The sequence below is a fragment of the Carcharhinus amblyrhynchos genome, chromosome 17, assembly GCF_965287045.1.
Source record: "Carcharhinus amblyrhynchos chromosome 17, sCarAmb.v2.hapA, whole genome shotgun sequence".
In the NCBI taxonomy this organism is placed as follows: domain Eukaryota; kingdom Metazoa; phylum Chordata; class Chondrichthyes; order Carcharhiniformes; family Carcharhinidae; genus Carcharhinus; species Carcharhinus amblyrhynchos.
Window position 1 is genome coordinate 30,621,747 of NC_137340.1, and position 19,462 is coordinate 30,641,208.

General features: G+C 42.7%; 1 protein-coding gene across 1 annotated transcript in view; it reads right to left on the bottom strand.

Annotated features, from left to right (window-relative positions):
• Window positions 1-13,077: 13,077 nt before the first annotated feature.
• htra1b (HtrA serine peptidase 1b) overlaps window positions 13,078-19,462 on the bottom strand; it is a 55,762-nt gene continuing 49,377 nt past the window's right edge. The window contains exon 9 of the mRNA XM_080205696.1: window positions 13,078-14,779. Within this exon, the coding sequence (XP_080061822.1) occupies window positions 14,611-14,779 (169 nt within the window). The 3' untranslated portion in view covers window positions 13,078-14,610. The remainder of the gene's footprint in view (window positions 14,780-19,462) is intronic.

The window sequence follows — 19,462 nt, forward strand, 5'->3', positions numbered from 1 at the left end:
GATAGTCATCATTGCATTACAGACTACACAGTATGTCTGTGCATTGTCCCACTGTGAAAGAAAACTGTCTCAGAGTATTTCTCAGATGTTAAGAAGAGCAAATGTAAACAATCTGGGCCATCACAGGAACAAAAAGCCTTCCTCCATCACCATGACCAGCTCATATCCCCAACCAACCCACTTCTCTATTGGCCAGGTGCCCTTCCAGCAGTCTATGATGTTGGGATCCCCACTTGGTTCCCACGGCTATTTAAACTAAACAGACCACAAAATGGCTTCCGTCTATTTTCCCCTGGGAGGGCAACTCCACCGTTAGCCACTGAAAGGTTAAAATTGACTGTGATGTGCATCTTGCTGACTGGAGATTTTCTGAGACTCAGTAGTTGGTGATGTCATATTAATCTGTGGGATCCAAGAGTTTGCAGACACAGTCCCAGGTTTGTAATGAATTATTAGTTGAATTCAGCATCCCTAAAGAAGGCACATTGGCACAGTGGTTAGCACTGCTGCCCCACAGCACCAGGAACTCAGGTATAATTCACAGCTTGGGCCACTGTTTGTGTGGAGTTTGAACATTCTCCCCATGTCTGCATGGGTTTTCTCTGGATGCTCTAGTTTCCTCCCATAGTCCAAAGATGTGCAGGTTAGGTGGATTGGCCATGATAAATTGTCCATTTGTGACAGGGGGATTTGCAGGGTAAATATACGGGGGTCATACAGGAAGAACTGTCAGGTGAGGTAAGAGAGGGCCACCAGCATCTAGACAACTAGCTTTTGGTAAGAATCTGGGAAAAGGACAAAATGCATGTCATGCCTTTCACAATCTCATGTTATCCTGAAGAATTTTGTATCCAATTTTGATGATACTGTGCCTTTAAGAAATGTATTTTTATCATAGTTCCTTTAAGGGGTATGTTTAAAATGCAGCTCGATTTCACACAGTGCCAATTTGTCTTTGAAAAACAGGCAGATTAGGATGTAGGATAATGACTGTGTCTAAACAGAGTTAATGCATTTGTGTTTATTTAGATTTTCCTTGGGGTTTCAGAGTAGAGTTTTGATTAGGTTGATTGACAGAGTTATGTGATTATTAATGTGATAATTAAGGAGCTTAGCTTTAAATCAAGAGCTGTTGCTGACTGGAAGTGTTTAAAAGCGGTGGCTCTCTTTCTCTCTCTCTCTAGAGGTATTCAGAAAGCTCTAGGTCTATTAAGAATTACAAGCACATAAGCCTGAGTTTTTTGCTAACTGAATTTGAAGAGGGGCTTTAAGTTTGTAAGAGGAGTATTGCTTCAACTGGAACTAATAAAGATAAGTTAGCTGTTAAGAACTGTACCTTATCATGTTTAAGTAATGTTCAAATGTTAATATGATTCATTTGTTATAGCTAAACTGTATTATTAAATAACATTTGTTTTGATAAAAATTTCCTAGTGTATTAGTAGAATCATACCTGGAGTCAAACCTCGTCCTCACCTTAATACCAAATTAACAAATAGTTGGGGTCTAGTTTAACTTCACAATATGCCTTAGTGTTTTTGAATTCGTACCCTAACACAATGAAGTATTTAATAAATGTTACTGCTACAATATAAGGCAGCCAAATATTGCCCAGCATGACCCCACAAATAACAATGAGGTCATGCCCAGATAATCTGTCTTAGGTTTTGGTTCAGCGTTAAAAATTGCCAGGGCACTGAGGGAAACTTCACTGCTCCTGAACCATACCATGATTGACAGAGGCAGATGGAACTTTAGCTTAACCAAAAGATGAAACTTCTGATATTGCAACACTCCTTTAGTATTTGACCACAGTGCCAAACCTAGAATATGCATTCAAGTCTGTGGGATGGGACTGGAAACCACAACCTCCTGACTCATCAACAAGAATGCTATCATTCAGCCAAGGCTGATGGCAAAACTAAAAATGCTGACCCTAAAAATAATATTGAATGTGAGAGACAGTTTAATCATGAAAGATCAAGCCAGATTGAATCCCGAGAACTCATCACCATGTTAAAATATGGACACAAAGAAGTAATGCACTGAACTGGGTAAACTTTTTCATTCAAAATGTAAGGCAAGTGTATTAACAAATCTACTTCCAAATTCATCAGGGAATGTTTATTCAGCTGCAATGGCCAATGTAATGTCCACATGTTATTTTGTGTCACTCATCACAGAATTGAGAATTACAACATTGGAAAACAGTTAGAAAAAGCAACCGTTTCTTTTCCAAAGCAGCAAGTGATTTTCTCTTTTCTGTTTTTCATTTCCTACCCAAGGGAGCAGATTTCTGAAAGTGTGTGAGAGTAGCTTTGCTTGATTTGTTTTCCATTTTCCCATCTCTGCTGTCACCGAGGAAACATCTGACATTTTCTTACCGCCTTCCTGTTAAAAAAAAATGACATCATTTATGAAACTATTAAACTTTCTTCCTTTGTTAATAGAGGCATGGCACGATTATATTCAGCACATTGAAATGTATCACCGCATTAATAGGAACAAAATAAAAACAGAAATTATTGGTCGCACACAGCAAGTTAGTTAGCATATAAATAAAGGACAGGATTCCAAAGGCCCAAAGCATTAATCTATCCGTCCTCCCCATTTATGCTGAGTGATCAGCTTTCTTCCAGCATTACAGTTAATGCTTTTTGTTTAAGATTAAAAACGTATCTTTTAAAAAATGTGTTCGGAAAATGTTCATATAGTTTAATCTCATTAGCCATATAAAGGGAGAGGTATCTAATTATTATCTTAACTGTCCCAATCTGTAGAAAATCCTTTTTGATTTGATTTATTATTGGCACATGTATTGGGATACAGTGAAAATTATTGTTTCTTGTGTGCTAATCAGACAAATCATATCATTCATAGAGCACAAAGGAGAGAGGAAAAGGAAAGGGTGCAGATTGTACACAGGTCCCATGGTGTCAAATGAAAAGAAACAATAACTCTGTATGCTTTTTGCTGAAAGTAAAAATTGATCCCTTCCCCTCCACCAAGATTTAGACACTGTGGCTGGAATTTTACCACCTTGCCCAGAATCGGAGCAGGCGAAGGACAGACCATGGAAAGGTCCGTTGACCTGGAACGGGAGTTTATGATTTCAGGACGAGTGAGGCTGTAAAATCCCACCATATAGGTTAGAGTAAGAAAAGATCATTGACTCTTTCAACGTGACCAACTAAGGAAGTTAAGGGTGGTACCATATGAGAGAAAAGGTTTACAATGCTGTGAAGATTAATGTTAGGCTAAAAGATTGGGAACTGGCAAAGGATGACAAAGAAAATAATAGAGGGAAAAATTAGAGTATGAAAGAAAACTAGCAAGAAACATTAGAATAGACAATAAAAGTCTCTACAAATATATAAAAGGAAAAATAGTTGCTGAAGTAAACATTGATCAATAAGTGGGTGATACTGGGGAATTAATAATGAGAGACAAGGAAGTGGCAGAAAATCTGAACAAGTATTTTATATCTGTCTTCACAGTAGAAGACAAAGACAGTAAAGTTTATTTATTAGTCACAAGGAAGGCTTACATTAACACTGCAATGAAGTTACTGAGAAATTCCCCTAGTCGCCACAGTCCAGCCGCTATTCAGGTCGATGCACCTAACGAGCATGTCTTTCAGAATGTGGGAGGAAACAGGAGCGCCTAAAGGAAACCCACACTGACACAGGGACAACATGCAAACTCCACATAGACAGTGACCTAAGCCAGGAGTCAAACCCAGGTCCCTGGCACTGTGAGGCAGCAGTGCTAACCACTGTGCCACCCCACCTAAGAACCCTAAGAATCGTAGAATATTAACAGGCAATAGGTAGGGGGAGCTTTGAACAATGGCAATCACTAGAGAAAAACTAATAGGGAAACAATGGGACTAGAGGTTGACAAGTCCCCTGGACCTGATGGCCTGCATCCTAGAATCTTAAAAAAAGTGGTGACAATGATAGTGGATGCATTGCTTGTAATCTTCCAAAATTCCCTCCATTTTGGAAAGATCCTGGTGTGTTGAAAAACCACAATGAAACAAAAAGCAAGAAACTACAGGCTAGTTAGCCTAACATCTGTCACTGGGAAAATGCTGGAATTGATTATTAAGGAAGTAATAGCTAGACATTTCAAAAATCATAATATAATCAGGCAGAGTCCACATGTTTATGAAAAAAGAAATTGTGTTTGACAAATTTAATCAAATTCTTTGGCCAAGCAGGGTCAATAAAGGGGAACCAGTCGATATAATGTATTTGAATTTACAAAAGGCATTTCATAAAGTGCCCACATAAAAGGTCACTACACAACTTAAGAGCATATGGTGTTGGAGGTGATATATTAGCCTGGATAGAGGATTGGTTAGCAAACAGGAAACAGGGTAAGGATAAATGGGTTATTTACAACTTGATGAATTGCAACTGGTGGAGCATCAAAGGGATGAGTTCTGGGGCCACATCTGTATACAACTTAAACTAATATCTTGGATGAAGGGATCTATTGTATCTTGGCCGAATGTGTTGATGATACAAGATAGTTAAGGAAGTAAGTAATCATGAGGATACAAAGAACTTGCAAAATGATGTAGATAATTTGAGTGGGCAAAAATTTGGCAGTTGAAATATAACATGGGAAAATGTGTGAAGTTGGTCACATTGGCAGGAAGAATAGAAAAGCAGAGTATTATTTAAATGGAGAGTGACTGCAGAATATTGCAGTACAGAACAATTCAGATGTCCTCGTACATGAATCACAAAAAGTTAGCATGTGGTTACAATAAGTAATTAGGAAGGCAAAATGTTGGTCCTTATTGCAAAGGAAATGGAGGAAAGGTAGGAAAGTCTTATAACAATTGTACTGGGCATAATGAGACCAAACGTAGAAAATGGTGAGCAGGTTTAATCTCCTTACATAAAGAGCCATATACTTGCATTGGAAGTGGTCAACAGAAGGTTTGCTAGGCTGATTTCTGGGATGAAAGATTGTGGAATAGATGTGCAGATTGGGTATATTGGAATTGAGGAGAACAAGAACATAGAACATAGAACATTACAGCGCAGAACAGGCCCTTCGGCCCACGATGTTGCGCCGACCAGTTAAAAAACAATGACCCTCTAACCTAAACCAATCCCTTTTCGTCCATAAACCTATCCACAGATCTCTTAAACGCCCCCAAACTAGGCGCATTTACAACTGCAGCAGGCAGGGCATTCCAATCCCTCACCACCCTCTGGGTAAAGAACCTACCCCTGACATCCGTCCTATAACTACCTCCCCTTAATTTAAAGCCATGCCCCCTCGTGCTAGCTTTCTCCATCCGAGGAAAAAGGCTATCACCATCCACCCTATCGAAACCTCTAATCATCTTATATGTTTCAATGAGATCCCCTCTTAGCTGCCTTCTTTCTAGCGAAAACAACCCCAAATCCCTCAGTCTCTCCTCATAGGACCTCCCCTCCATACCAAGCATTAATTAAGATATATAAGATTCTGAGGGAGCTTGACAAGGGCATAACTGTGAATGTGCCCTCATGTAGGGGAATCAAAACCATGGGCACAGTTTAAAAATATTGGTTACTCATTTAAGAGTGGGATGAGGGAACATATTTTTTCTCTCAGTAGGTTCTTAGTCTTTGGAATTCTCTTCCACAGACAGCAGTACATACAAACATATGAATTAAGATGAGGAGTAGGCCACTTGGCCCCTCAAGTTTGCCCTGCCATCCAATAAGATTATGGCTGATCTTACTTTAACCTTCACTCCATATTCCAGCCTACCCTTTCACCCCCTTATTTATCAAGAATCTATCCAGCTCTGCCTTAAACATATTCAAAGATTTTGCTTCCAGTACCTTTTGAGGAAGAGAAGTTCAGAGATTCACATCGCTCAGAGAGAAAACATTCTCCTTACCTCTGTCTTAAATGAGTGCCCCTGTATTTTTAAACAGTGACCCCTAGTTCTGAATTCTCCCACAAGAGGAAACAGCTTCTCCTCATCCCCTCTGTGAATATGCCCCAGGACCTTAAAGATTTCAATCAAATCACCTCTTTCTCTTCTAAACTCTAGTGGATGAAAGTTTAACCTGCCCATCATTTTGTTGTAAGACAACCTGTCCATTCCTGGAATAAGTCAAATAACCTTCTGTGACCTGTTTACATATTTACATATTTCCTTAACTAAGGAGACCAATACTGTATTCAGTACGACAGACATGATCTCAACAGTGCCCTGTACAAATGAAACATTATTTCCCTAATTTTGAAATCATTTCCCTTCACAATAAATGGCAACATTCTATTACCTTTCCTAATTACTTGTTGACCCTGCATACAAGCTTTTCCTGATTCATGCACTAGGACACCCAGATCCCTCTGAATCTCAGAGTTCTGCAATCTCTCACCATTTAGATAATGTTTCTTTTTTATTCTTCCTACCAAACGAACAATTTCATGTTTTCCCACCTTATGGGCCCGAATTTACCATTTTCATTCTAAGTGCCGAATCTGGGCATAATGCAGATCTGATTTAGAAATCTGCTTTCAGACACTCCCATTTGCTGTCAGCTATCTCCAGTCCCATTCGCGTTGTGGGTGGGGCGCAGCACGTCCAAAATGATCAGAGCTCTGAATTGCACATGCGCAGTTAGAAAAAAATTTGAAAAAGAGCGCCAGTGTCAGGTCACTCCTGGGCTGCAGAAAGCAGAGAAAGCGGCTTGGGAGCAAAAAATAGGAGCGATGACCCGCACACACATCACTGAATCCCTTATCCACCCCCCCACTACCCACACACATCACTGAACCCCTTATCCACCCCCCCACTACCCACACACATCACTGACCCCCTTATCCACCTCCCAACTACCCAGACTGATCGCCACCCCTGCCCCCACCCACCCCACCGATCACCCACAGAGTGGCAGCAGACCCCCCAACCACACCCCTCATGCCCCCACCAGAGATCCATCTGCCCCCCCGCGCCAGAGAAACATATTACCTGTCTCCCTCTTCCCGCCACCCACACACCTCCCATAATGACCTGGCCTCACTCATTTCCCCCCAGAGAATGGTCTGGCCTCACTCATCCCCCGCCTCCAGAGGAACATCTGACCCGCCTACTCCTCCCTTCCTTAACTGCAGATGCATTTAAATTGCCATTGCGGCCGTTTTGGCCACGAATCAAATCGTTGCCATTCCCAAGTTTCGGTAAAGTGGCCATCTGAGCAGATGCGGATTGCATTATTGGCCTCACACCCAACTTTACCATGTTTTTGCACCCAAAAACAGGTGCAGAGCAATAGTAAAATAGGACCCAATATTCCATTTGTTAGACCTTTCCCCACAAACCTAACCTACTTGTGTCACTTTTTAGCCTCCTTACTTCCTATTCACAACTTACTTTTCCACCTATCTTTGTGTGATCAACAAATTTAGCAACCATACCTTCTGTCCCTTCAACCACGTCATTTATATAAATTGTAAGAGGTTAATGCCCCAGCACCAATCCCTGAGGGACGCCATTCGTTTTATCCTGCCAATCAGAAAATGACCACTTTACAGCTACCCTCTGATTCCAGAGGAGGCTAGGCATGGGATGTATTCGAGGCTGAGTTTGACAGGTTTTAGAGCAACAAGGAAGTCAAGAGTTATGAGAATCAGACAGGAAATTGGAGTTAACTATTACCTCAGACAGTCTCCACTTGCTCCCCATCACATTTTACCACTATAGACAATCTCACAGAATCCATAGGATCCCTACAGTACAGAAGGAGGCCATTCAGCCCATCACATCTGTACTGACCACAATCCCACCCAGGCCCTATTCCTGTAACCCCACACGTTTGCCCTGCTAATCCCCCTGACACTTGAGTTAATTTAGTATGGGTAATCAACCTAACACACACATTTTTGGAGTGCGGGAAGAAACTGGCACACCTGGAGGAAACCCACACAGACACGGGGAGAATGTGCAAACTCCACACAGACAGTCACCCAAGCCGGGAATGGAACCCAGGTCCCTGGCTCTGTGAGGCAGCAATCTAATCACTGCACCACCGTGCCACCAACAGGCCTGATCATTAGGAACATGGGAGCAGGAGGTGGTAATTTGATCTTTTGAGTCTGCTCCACCATAAAATCAGATCATAGCTATTCTGATTGTGGTCTCATCTTCACTTTCTCCTCTGGCCACCATAACCCTTGAATCTCGTCTAAAATTCTATTTTACTCGGCCTTAAATAAATTCAATGACCCAATCTCCACTGTTTTCTCAGGAAGACAGTTCTACAGACTAATGACACTCAGAAAAAAAAAGTCCTCATCTCTGTCTTAAAAGGGAGGCTTTTTATTTTAAGCTATGTCCCTAGTTTTAGTCTCCCCCACAAGAGGAAATGTCTTCTTCACTTCCACCTTGTCAAGTCCCCTTGGAATCATTTATGTTTTAATGTCTCATTATTCTAAAGTTCAGTTCATAAAAGCCCAACTTATTCAACCTTTCTTCATAAGATAAGTCTTTCACCCAGGAATGAGTGGAGTGAACCTTCTCTGAACTGCATATAATATAATTATTTCAAATAAGGAGACCAAAATCATACACAGTACTCCAGATGTGATCTCAGCTGCAGCAAAACATCCCTACTTTTACCATCTGTTCCCCTCACAATAAACACCAACATTCCATTTGCCTTCCTTATTGCTTGCTGTACCTGCATACTAACTTCTTGTGATGAGGACAGCCAGATCCCCCTGTACCTTTGTTCCACAATATCATTTCCCTATCATTTAAATAGCCCCCTGCATTTTTATTCTTCCTGCTAATCAATACATTTCACTGAAATGTCATCAGGGGACAATGGATATCATAGGAGCCCAAATAGCATGGAGCTGATGCATGGGAACATCTCCAGCAGCAAAATCCCCTCCAGTTTATGACTCAGAAATATATTATTATTCCTTCATCACCTCTGGGACAAAATCTGGAACTCACTCCCTATCAGCACTGTGAGTGGACCTACGCCAAATTGACTGCAGTGATTCAAAAAAGCCATTCACCATCAGCTTCTTAAGGACATTTAGGAATGGTCAATTAATGCTGACCTTGCCAGCAATGCTCACATTCTATGAAAGAATAAAAAAGAGAGGTCTCTCCTTGAGTCAGACACATGCTTTAACTGTGGAGGATAAGAATGGTTAAGATGTTGGCAGGCAGGATTTGAGTTGTAAAGGTAAGTGGCAAGCTTCAATGCAGCAATTTTAACTATGCAGGCTGAAAGTCTTTGGGATTACTGTATCTGTGTAATATTTACGTAATCTAATGAGAACTGGCATTCTTTGAAATTTACACCCTTTATTAATCCGTGCCAATTTAAACAAAATTCAGCTAAAACACAATATTCTTGGCTTGCTGTTTACCTTGATGCAGTTTCCCTTTAAGGAGCTTCATTTTTAATTTATCACAGTTTGTTGAGTTAGTTTAGTTGGTTAATGTAAAGAAGCACAATATAACTGCACAAAACATTAAACATTTCATAGAATCACTGCAGTGCAGGAGGCAGCCATTCGGTCCATCAAATCTGCACCAACCACAATCCCACCCAGGCCTTATCCCTATAACCCTACTAACTCCCTGACAATAAGGGGCAATTTAGCCTGGCCAATCCACCTAACTTGCACAGCTGTAGAGGAGTGAAGATTATTCCCTAAGTTTTCTTTGAATGCAAACAGAAGGAACATAATACCAAAGATTAAAGATGAAAGATTCTAGGCAAAAGTGGACACAAACTTGGCTGGGACACCTTGTGCTGACATGCTTCGAATGGGGGCGTGGAACTGGATCCTCTACTCAGAGACATACTTATAATGAAACACACCATGCCCGGGCACAGGATCCATCAATAGTGGGGGGAGGGGTGCTGGCTAGTGTCTGCGGGGGCACCAGCCAGACCCTAATAGCTCTGCATTCACTGATAGACTCTTCATATTTCATGCACTCATCGGACTCTGCTTTGTCAAGTCCCCGTGGAGCATGGGATTCAGTTAGAGTCACATTTTACTCAATTCCTGTTAAAACAGGTGGAACAGTGTGGATGTTGCAGCCAGCCAGTGGGATTTCAGAGGAGCAATTTCAGCAACGCAGGTGATAAAAAGATGCAAACTATCCATTGTCAATTCTGTCCCTGGTTTCCATGACCCTGTCCAGCCCACTCCAGATAGATCGGGCAGCTCCCAGTCCCTCCTGTGCTATCCTGTCTCCCTGACTGACTGAACTGGGATGGCTGTGAGTGTCTGACTTCAGCCCAGCCCCGACTCCCAGCCCAGCATCGCCAAGTGGGATGACAAGAGCCTCAACAATTCCTTCACCGAAAGAAACAAGGAGGAAGAAAACAAAAACGAAGGTGCCAATGTGGCACCTCCCCCGGGCTGGCCAAAGCTGCAGTGTTAACCGAGGCCTCTGCACAGCCCTGACTTTGGCTTTGGATCCACCCCTACTCATCGCCACTGCTGCCGCTGTCTCCCTCACATCAGTAGCAGTAGTTCCTGACAAAGATCCCCAGAGTGGCCGACAAAGGACAAAAAAATGCAGGCGGTGGAGATTGTCAGGATCCCCAACGGCTGTGGGTCAGGGAGGATGAGGGATGGTTGGCGTTTGACTTGAACAAAAGCAAGTTGACCTGGAGCAGCTCATCGAACAAGGAGACGGGGCTGGGCCAAAGCTGAACCACTCACAGCCATCCCGAGTCGGTGACTGGGGGACAGGATAGAGCAGGAGAGACCGTGATCAGCCAGAGTCACCCAGAAGATGATCTCAGTGGCATGAGAATCTATGCCTTACATGCCAAAGATGAAAGGCAGGAAGAAGATGGTAAGAAGAATTAAAGATTATGATGAAAATGGTGAAGAATATTGGCGGTGGAGAATATTGTGTATGGAGAAGGAGACAGGACAGTCAGGACCCGAAACAAGATAAGTCCAGCACCAGCACTTGTCACTGTGTTGCAGAAAACCCTGGAACCAAAGCAATCCTGTGTTTATTGGCCTCCTGCAGACGAGGTAATGTGAGAAGATCACAATCACACGGACCACTAAAGATTTACAGTGATGCGAAGTTTCCAGCCCTATAGACTTCTGCAAAGCATGTAGAAACCAGAAAGGATAAAGAAATAGAAAAGAGATGGTGAAATACAAAAACAGAGCCAGAGAGGATAGTCCTAAAAGTCAGTCCATTCAGCTCGAACTTGGCACCCAGTTTGCTCTTGGAGTAAATGTCGGTGCCTATCTTACAGACTGGTGCTCTGTATTCCTCCACAGATAACTAATCTACGTGAAACCCATCCGTTTCACCCCACAATGTCAGAAAGATTTTTAAGTGATTTGGTACAGACTTCTGCGGGCAAATGAGGTATCTGCAAGACATCATGGGAATTTTAAAGTTGAAGCACAATAGATACTGTCATCCACTCTGGACTGGAATTGAGAAAGGGTTTGAATGAAACGTCAGTCACTCTTGGAGATGTTTTTGGATAAAGATTAAAAAATGCAGCCATTAAGTTGTCCATTTGTTTATGGTACTGCTTCCTATTTAAACGCTGAGCCTCTCAAAGGTGACAAGGTCCTAGTCCAGCCTTTACTCTTCTATCAACCAACATTGGTTTAGAACATAGGACATAGAACATTACAGTGCAGAACAGGCCCTTCGGCCCACGATGTTGCGCCGACCAGTTAAAAAAAAACAATGACCCACTAATCTAAACCAATCCCTTTTCGTCCATAAACCTATCCACGGATCTCTTAAACGCCCCCAAACTAGGCGCATCCACAACCGCAGCAGGCAGGGCATTCCAATCCCTCACCACCCTCTGGGTAAAGAACCTACCCCTGACATCCGTCCTATAACTACCCCCCCTTAATTTAAAGCCATGCCCCCTCGTGCTAGCTTTCTCCATCCGAGGAAAAAGGCTATCACTATCTACCCTATCTAAACCTCTAATCATCTTATATGTTTCAATAAGATCCCCTCTTAGCCGCCTTCTTTCTAGCGAAAACAACCCCAAATCCCTCAGTCTCTCCTCATAGGACCTCCCCTCCATACCAGGCAACATCCTGGTAAACCTCCTCTGCACCCTCTCCAAAGCCTCCACATCCTTCCTGTAATGTGGGGACCAGAACTGCACACAGTACTCCAAGTGCAGCCGCACCAGAGTTGTGTACAGTTGCAACATGACGCTGCGACTCCTAAATTCAATCCCCCTACCAATAAACGCCAAGACACCGTATGCCTTCTTAACAACCTTATCCACTTGATTCCCAACTTTCAGGGATCTATGTACACATACACCTAGATCCCTCTGTTCATCCACACTATTCAAAGTCCTCCCTTTAGCCCTATACTCAACACATCTGTTATTCCTACCAAAGTGAATCACATCACACTTCTCCGCATTAAACTCCATCCGCCACCTCTCGGCCCAGCTCTGCAACCTGTCTAAGTCTCCCTGCAAACTATGACACCCTTCCTCACAATCTACCACACCTCCGACTTTGGTGTCATCAGCAAATTTACTAATCCACCCAGCTATACCCTCGTCCAGATCATTAATAAAAATTACAAACAGCAGTGGCCCCAAAACAGATCCCTGAGGCACACCACTCGTAACCGAACTCCATGACGAATATTTACCATCAACCACCACCCTCTGTCTCCTATCTGTTAGCCAATTCCTGATCCAATTTCCTAGACTACCCTCAATCCCATACATCTGCATTTTCTGCAGAAGCCTACCATTTATGAAGGAAGGGGTGAGCAGGATCCCAGTCAGAGAGGGCAGGGGCAATCAAACAGCTTCTTCCTATTCCAGCACTCCGTCATTCATTGTGCTCACATTTGTCTTCTTCTTGCACCCATGGCTTGACATTATGCTAATTGCTGCTGTCCTTTAGGGAAGGAAATCTGCTGCCCTGACCCAGTCTGGTCTACATGTCACTCCAGATGCTGTTTGATTGAATGTGGAGTGTATTTTATGGCAGAATACCAAACACTTCAGCACCAAATGTAATGACAAACAGCAGTCTGCAATAGGCATGAAAGCAGAAAAAAGATTTATTAAAAGAATCAACAATAAAGATCTTTCTTGGCAATACAAATTTGACCCTTCAATCAGACATTGTGGAAACAGCAGATCAGGAGGCAGTAGCACCAGTTTTTAAAATGGGAAAGTAGTCCCATGATCTGCTCCCAGTACAAACGGAGAGAAAAGATTCGGAGTTGAACTTGCTAAAATTCACTCATAGGCAATTCACATTTCTGAATATTCAGGTAGAGCCATATTCAGCCACCAGCAAGGATGTTCAGTTTCAGCACGATTCAAGACAAAACGGGGGAAAGGATTAGTATCTATTGTTCCTGTGAGGCATGCATTTTTGAGACGCTACTTGGGAGCTACACCCTGGTCAAAAAATGTTTTCCTTTAGAATATTTAATGGATTTAACCCTTGGCCAGATAAAGCTCAGCTTCATCTAATTATTCCCAGTTATTCCTAGCCTTAGACTTGCATGGGATTTTCTCCTAATCAAGCTTCATTTAAAATGTTATTTAACTAGGAGTTACCAATGTAAACACACACTCTCTTGGTGCAGGGGATCTCCCAGCAGGATAGGAAGTGGGACATGGAAATCAGTAAGTGGCTAAATCAGGCCCATTGGATAGACAATCTCCCGTTAACCCCATTCTCTCAATATAACCACTGCAGAATAATAACAATAGGAAAAGTGCTCATTTAAAATGGGAGAGAAAATCAGAGGGAAGTTCATCTTCAAGTCCCTATCCCGAAAAATGTGAAAACTAGCTTTGAAGAAGACCTGGAGTAACTTGGCTCCTTAATATGAAATGTCTGGTCTGGATAAAACATGGGCTGAGGATTAGGGAAGGGAGAGGGGGTGGGAAATCAAGAAAATTTCCACAAATATTTGCAATCCACTTATCAACCTGGTGGTCAACCTGGCCTATGCACTCTGATAACTTGAGGTTAAAAAAAAGTTGTGCCAATGTTTGAAACCTGCTAGGCCCATGACTGAAACCTCATGGATTTTACTTGCCCTCACACAGTGAATGCTAATTAACTGCATTTTAAGGGATTTGGTTCCAATATCAATAACCCTCCAATCTTATACTGTGGAAATTCTGAGTGAATTGATCACACTGATAGTTTAAGGAAAATAGATCACAACAAAATTAAGTTGAAAAAAGACGAATTAAGGAAATGCATGGAGGAAACAGACTTTAATTTACAATAGATCAAAGATCATCTCAGCTTGTAATTCTACACAGAAATGTATCCAAAATCTGCAGATACCTCCTGATGGTGTTGTCCAATAGAAATATCAACAGGTTTCTAAGCTATCGGCTGGAATTCTCCAATCTCGTTCATCCCACTGCCAGCAAGTACGGAAAATTTGGCACTCAGCCAAAACTCCATTCACTTTCAGCGGGACTGGAGAATCTCAGCCATGGGCGAGGTTGGAGAATTCCAGCCATTATCTAGGGGTTTGCGTTCATCCAGGAAGCATCAGTTTCTTTGTTTTTTTTATTCACATAGGCAAGGAGACCCAGCTCACTTTTAAGGTTCAATTTCTTCAGTCACAACATTTATTATCACATCTTCATTGCTTCGACGGACCACTATGGTCAGGCTTGGATCCTTTCTAATGGCATCGCTGACGTCACTGGATGAAGTTACCAACTGATTATTAATACTAATAATCACATCATGGTCCTTCAGGCCCCCACTGCAAAGAGACAAAAGCAGAGAGTGGCTCGTTATTCTGGATGTATTTTGCATACATACTGCCTCAGTGAGATTTCATTGTCATCTACACCTGTTTTTTATATCTGTTTAACCACATAATGTTTCTGCAGCAAGTAGAAGGAGAAGTTGGATAAGACAAATATAGACGTGGAAGGCTATTCAGCCCATTCCAAGGGTCTCTACAGCTCCCCCCCCCATCATGGTTTCCAACCGTATCTTAATTTCTTAGCGGGATACATTGCATACAGTTCCGGTCACCACACTACCAAAAGGATTTGGAGGCTTTGGAGAGGGTACAAAAAAGGTTTACCAGGATGTTGCCTGGTTTGGAGGGTATTACCCATGAGGAGAGATCAGGCAAACTTGGTTTGTTTTCACTTGAATGTTGGAGGCTGAGGGATGGCCTGATAGAAGTTTACAAAATTAAGAGGAGCATGGATAGAATGGATTGTCGTAGTCTTTTTCCCTGGGTAGAAATGTCAATGATTAGAGGACATAGGTTTAAGGTAAAGGGGGGAAAGTTTAAGGGAGATGTGAGAGGCAAGTTTTTTTTTACATAAAGGTGGTTAAATGCCTGGAATATGCTGCCAGAGGGGGTGGTAGAAGAAGATAGAAGAGGCATCTTGACAGATACATGAATAGGCAGGTAATAGAATAGAGGTAATAAGTGGAACTCTTTGCTGCAGAAGGCTGTCGAAGCCAGGTCATTAAGTGTCTTTAAGACAGAGATAGATAGGTTCTTGATTAATAAGAGAATCAGGAGTTATAGGAACTCGATGGGCCAAGTGGTCTAATTGGGCTCCGATGTCTTATGGTGTAATGGATACCGACTGCGTGGAATCAAAAGGTCTTTAGTTTAGAAAGACACATGTCAGCACAGGTTTGGTGGCCCAAAGGGCCTGTCCCTGCGCTGTACTGTTCTTTTTTCTTTGAAGTTCTGCTTTAAACTTCACTCCTCTACTGTGAAATTCATTTTAATATTGATTACCCATTGCACTAGTGAGAACTTTCTGGCGTCAGTTCCACGTTGGTAGCATTGAAAGAAGACTTCTGCTTCTTTGCCTAGTTTGAACCTGTACCTAATTTAAATTAATGACTAGAATCGGGAAGTTGAAGGCAAATTTACAAACAATAATTTTAGTCGGCAAATGGAAGAGCCAACACCTTTAAGCTGCAGGAAGATGTCTGAGGGTAACATGACTTCCAGTAAAGTCCACAGGCTTTCAGATGCAGCTGTGGAGATGCTGGTGAAGGAGGTGAATAGGAAATCTATGGATCATGGGCAATTACTGTGCATGGCACGAGGAGGCATATTTATTAATGTAGTCAGCTGATAGACGTACAAAGGGCCTGGTATCCTTGTACCCCATTCACTGAAAGCAAATATGCAGGTACAGCAAGCAGTTAGGAAGGCAAATGGTCTGATAGCCTTCACTGCAAGAAAATTTGATTACAGGAACAAGGATATTTTACTGCAGCTGTACAGGGCCTTGGTGAGACCACACCTGGAATATTGTGTACAGTTTTTCACTGTTATATACAAAACGGATAGACTTGCCATGGAGGGAGTGCAGTGAAGGTTCACCAGACTGATCCCTAGGATGGTAGGATTGTCACACGGGGAGATATTAGGTCGACTGGGCCTGTATTTACTAGAATTTAGAAGAATGAGAGGGGATCTAATTGAGGGGATCTAACTGCAGCAGGCGACGGTGCAGAGGGACCTCGGGGTCCTTGTGCATGAGTCGCAAAAACCCAGCTTGCAGGTGCAGCAGGTGGTCAGGAAGGCGAATGGGATGCTGGCCTTCATAGCGAGGGGGATTGAATATAAAAGTAGGGAGGTCTTGCTGCAGCTGTATAGGGCATTGGTGAGGCCGCAGCTGGAGTACTGTGTGCAGTTTTGGGCGCCGCACCTGCGCAAGGATATTTTGGCCCTGGAGGGAGTGCAGAGGAGGTTTACTAGGCTGATACCGGAGTTGAGGGGGTTGAGCTATGAGGAGAGGCTGAATAAACTGGGCTTGTACTCGTTAGAGTTTAGAAGAATGAGGGGAGATCTCATTGAGACGTATAAGATGATGAATGGGATGGATAGGATAGAGGTGGAGAGACTCTTCCCGCTCAGAAAGGACAGTAGGACTAGGGGGCACAGCCTCAAGATAAAGGGGAGGCGGTTTAGAACGGAGTTGAGGAGGAACTTCTTCACTCAAAGGGTGGTGAATCTCTGGAATTCTCTGCCCGTTGAAATGGTGGAGGCTGCCTCGCTAAATATTTTTAAGAAGCGGGTTGATGGGTTCTTGATAAGAGAGGGGATTAAGGGTTATGGGGAGAGGGCGGGAAAGTGGAACTGAGCCACGACAGATCAGCCATGATCTTATTGAATGGCGGGGCAGGCTCGAAGGGCTAGATGGCCTACTCCTGCTCCTATTTCTTATGTTCTTATGAAATAAAATTCTGATAGGGCTGGACAGACTGGATTACAGAAATGTTGTTAGCTCTGGCTGGGGTGGGGAGGAGGGCGTGGAGTCTAGAGCAAGTGGTCACAGTCTCAGTGTATAGGATAGGCCATTTAGGACTGAGATGAGGAGAACCTCCATCACCCAGAAGATGATGAACCAGTGAAATTCATTACCACAGAAGGCTGTGGAGGCCAATTCACTGAATATATTTAAGAAGGAAATGGATAAATTTCTGGACTCTGATGTTGAAATAAGAGGAACAGAAATGATCATACCGAATGGTATAGCAGGTTCAAAGGGCAAAATTTTCAATGTTTGCCCCTATTTTCAATGTTTCTTCCAAAAGAAATGGAGTAAGGCATAAGCTCACAACACAGCAGGTAGTTGCTATTTCCCTTTATCAATGAATAGAGTAGCCTTTTAAATCATACTGGTATTTAGAACTAACTTAAGTATTTGTACACTTCAAAATGCAAAAAGATCATTTTATATAGGGTTAGAAATAGGATTAGGACAAGGAATTGCTGTGTAATAGGTCCCATGTGTTATTCTCAAACAGGCAAATTAACCCCACTGTGCAAAACTGAGACTACACAAGAACAAAAAAAATTTATGCTACATCCAAGAAACATCTGGCAATATATACTAAGTTTGTGCCTACATAATGCATTTTTAATATTTCAATACTTGTCTGATGACAAATTACTTTTGAGTGCTCAGAATAACTATCATGCCAATCTCAAACTCATACACAATCCCTGATATATGAATGAGATTTCTTTTCAGTGCAAGTTTAATTTTCAATAGTTTGAAAGAGACACTAAGATAATTTGCTGACATATGAGCACTGAACAGCATTTGTCCTGTATTAAATGGCTTCACATAATTCAGCACCATCTGTTTTATTTTAATGTAACTTGGTCTATAACATTGAGCTATTTTCCAGGATGTTGAATAAAGATAATGGAATCCATCCATCAACGTATTAGTCATATATACTCTTTGGCAAGAGCTAGCAAATATTCAAAAGCTCAGGTTATTTAAAAAGCTGCAGCAATGAGAGAAGAAGATTTCCTCACTATCTCACACAACATCTAAATCTAGTCATCCTGTCTTTGCATTGTCCTTCCATACAGTGCTCAGAACAATTATTCCTTTTTCCATTTCTCAAATAATGCCAGAAGATCCCTATGAATCCGTCATTAAGGAGGAAATTGCGAGGCATCTTGAAGGGAATTGCTTGATAGAGCAGACGCAGCACGGTTTCATTAAAGGGAAGTCGTGTCTGACAAATTTACTGGAGTTCTATGAGGATGTGTCTAGGGCGGTCGATAGAGAAGAGCCGGTGGATGTGGTCTTTCTGGATTTTCAGAAGGCGTTTGACAAAGTACCTCATAAGAGGTTATTGCAGAAGGTCAGGGGACTTGGAGTTGGGGGTAGGATGTTAGCGTGGATAGAGGATTGGTTGTCAAATAGGAGGCAGAGAGTGGGGGTCAACGAGTGCTATTCAGATTGGCGGATGGTGACTAGTGGAGTGCCCCAGGGGTCGGTGCTGGGGCCTCAGCTTTTTACCATTTATATAGATGATCTGGAGGAGGGAACCGAGTGTAGGGTGTCGAAATTTGCTGATGACACCAAGATTGGGGGAACGGCAAATTGTGCGGAGGGTGTGGAGAGTCTGCAGAAGGATCTAGATAGGCTGGGCGAATGGGCCAGGAAATGGCAAATGGAATTTAATGTTGGCAAGTGTGAGGTGGTCCACTTTGGTAGGAAGAATGGTAGGAAGGACTATTACTTACGTGGCGAAAAACTGCAGCAGGCGACGGTGTAGAGGGACCTCGGGGTCCTTGTGCATGAGTCGCAAAAACCCAGCTTGCAGGTGCAGCAGGTGGTCAGGAAGGCGAATGGGATGCTGGCCTTCATAGCGAAGGGGATTGAATATAAAAGTAGGGAGGTCTTGCTGCAGATGTATAGGGCATTGGTGAGGCCGCAGCTGGAGTACTGTGTGCAGTTTTGGGCGCCGCACCTGCGCAAGGATATTTTGGCCTTGGAGGGAGTGCAGAGGAGGTTTACTAGGCTGATACCAGAGTTGAGGGGGTTGAGCTATGAGGAGAGGCTGAATAAACTAGGCTTGTACTCGTTGGAGTTTAGAAGAATGAGGGGAGATCTCATTGAGACGTATAAGATGATGAATGGGATGGATAGGA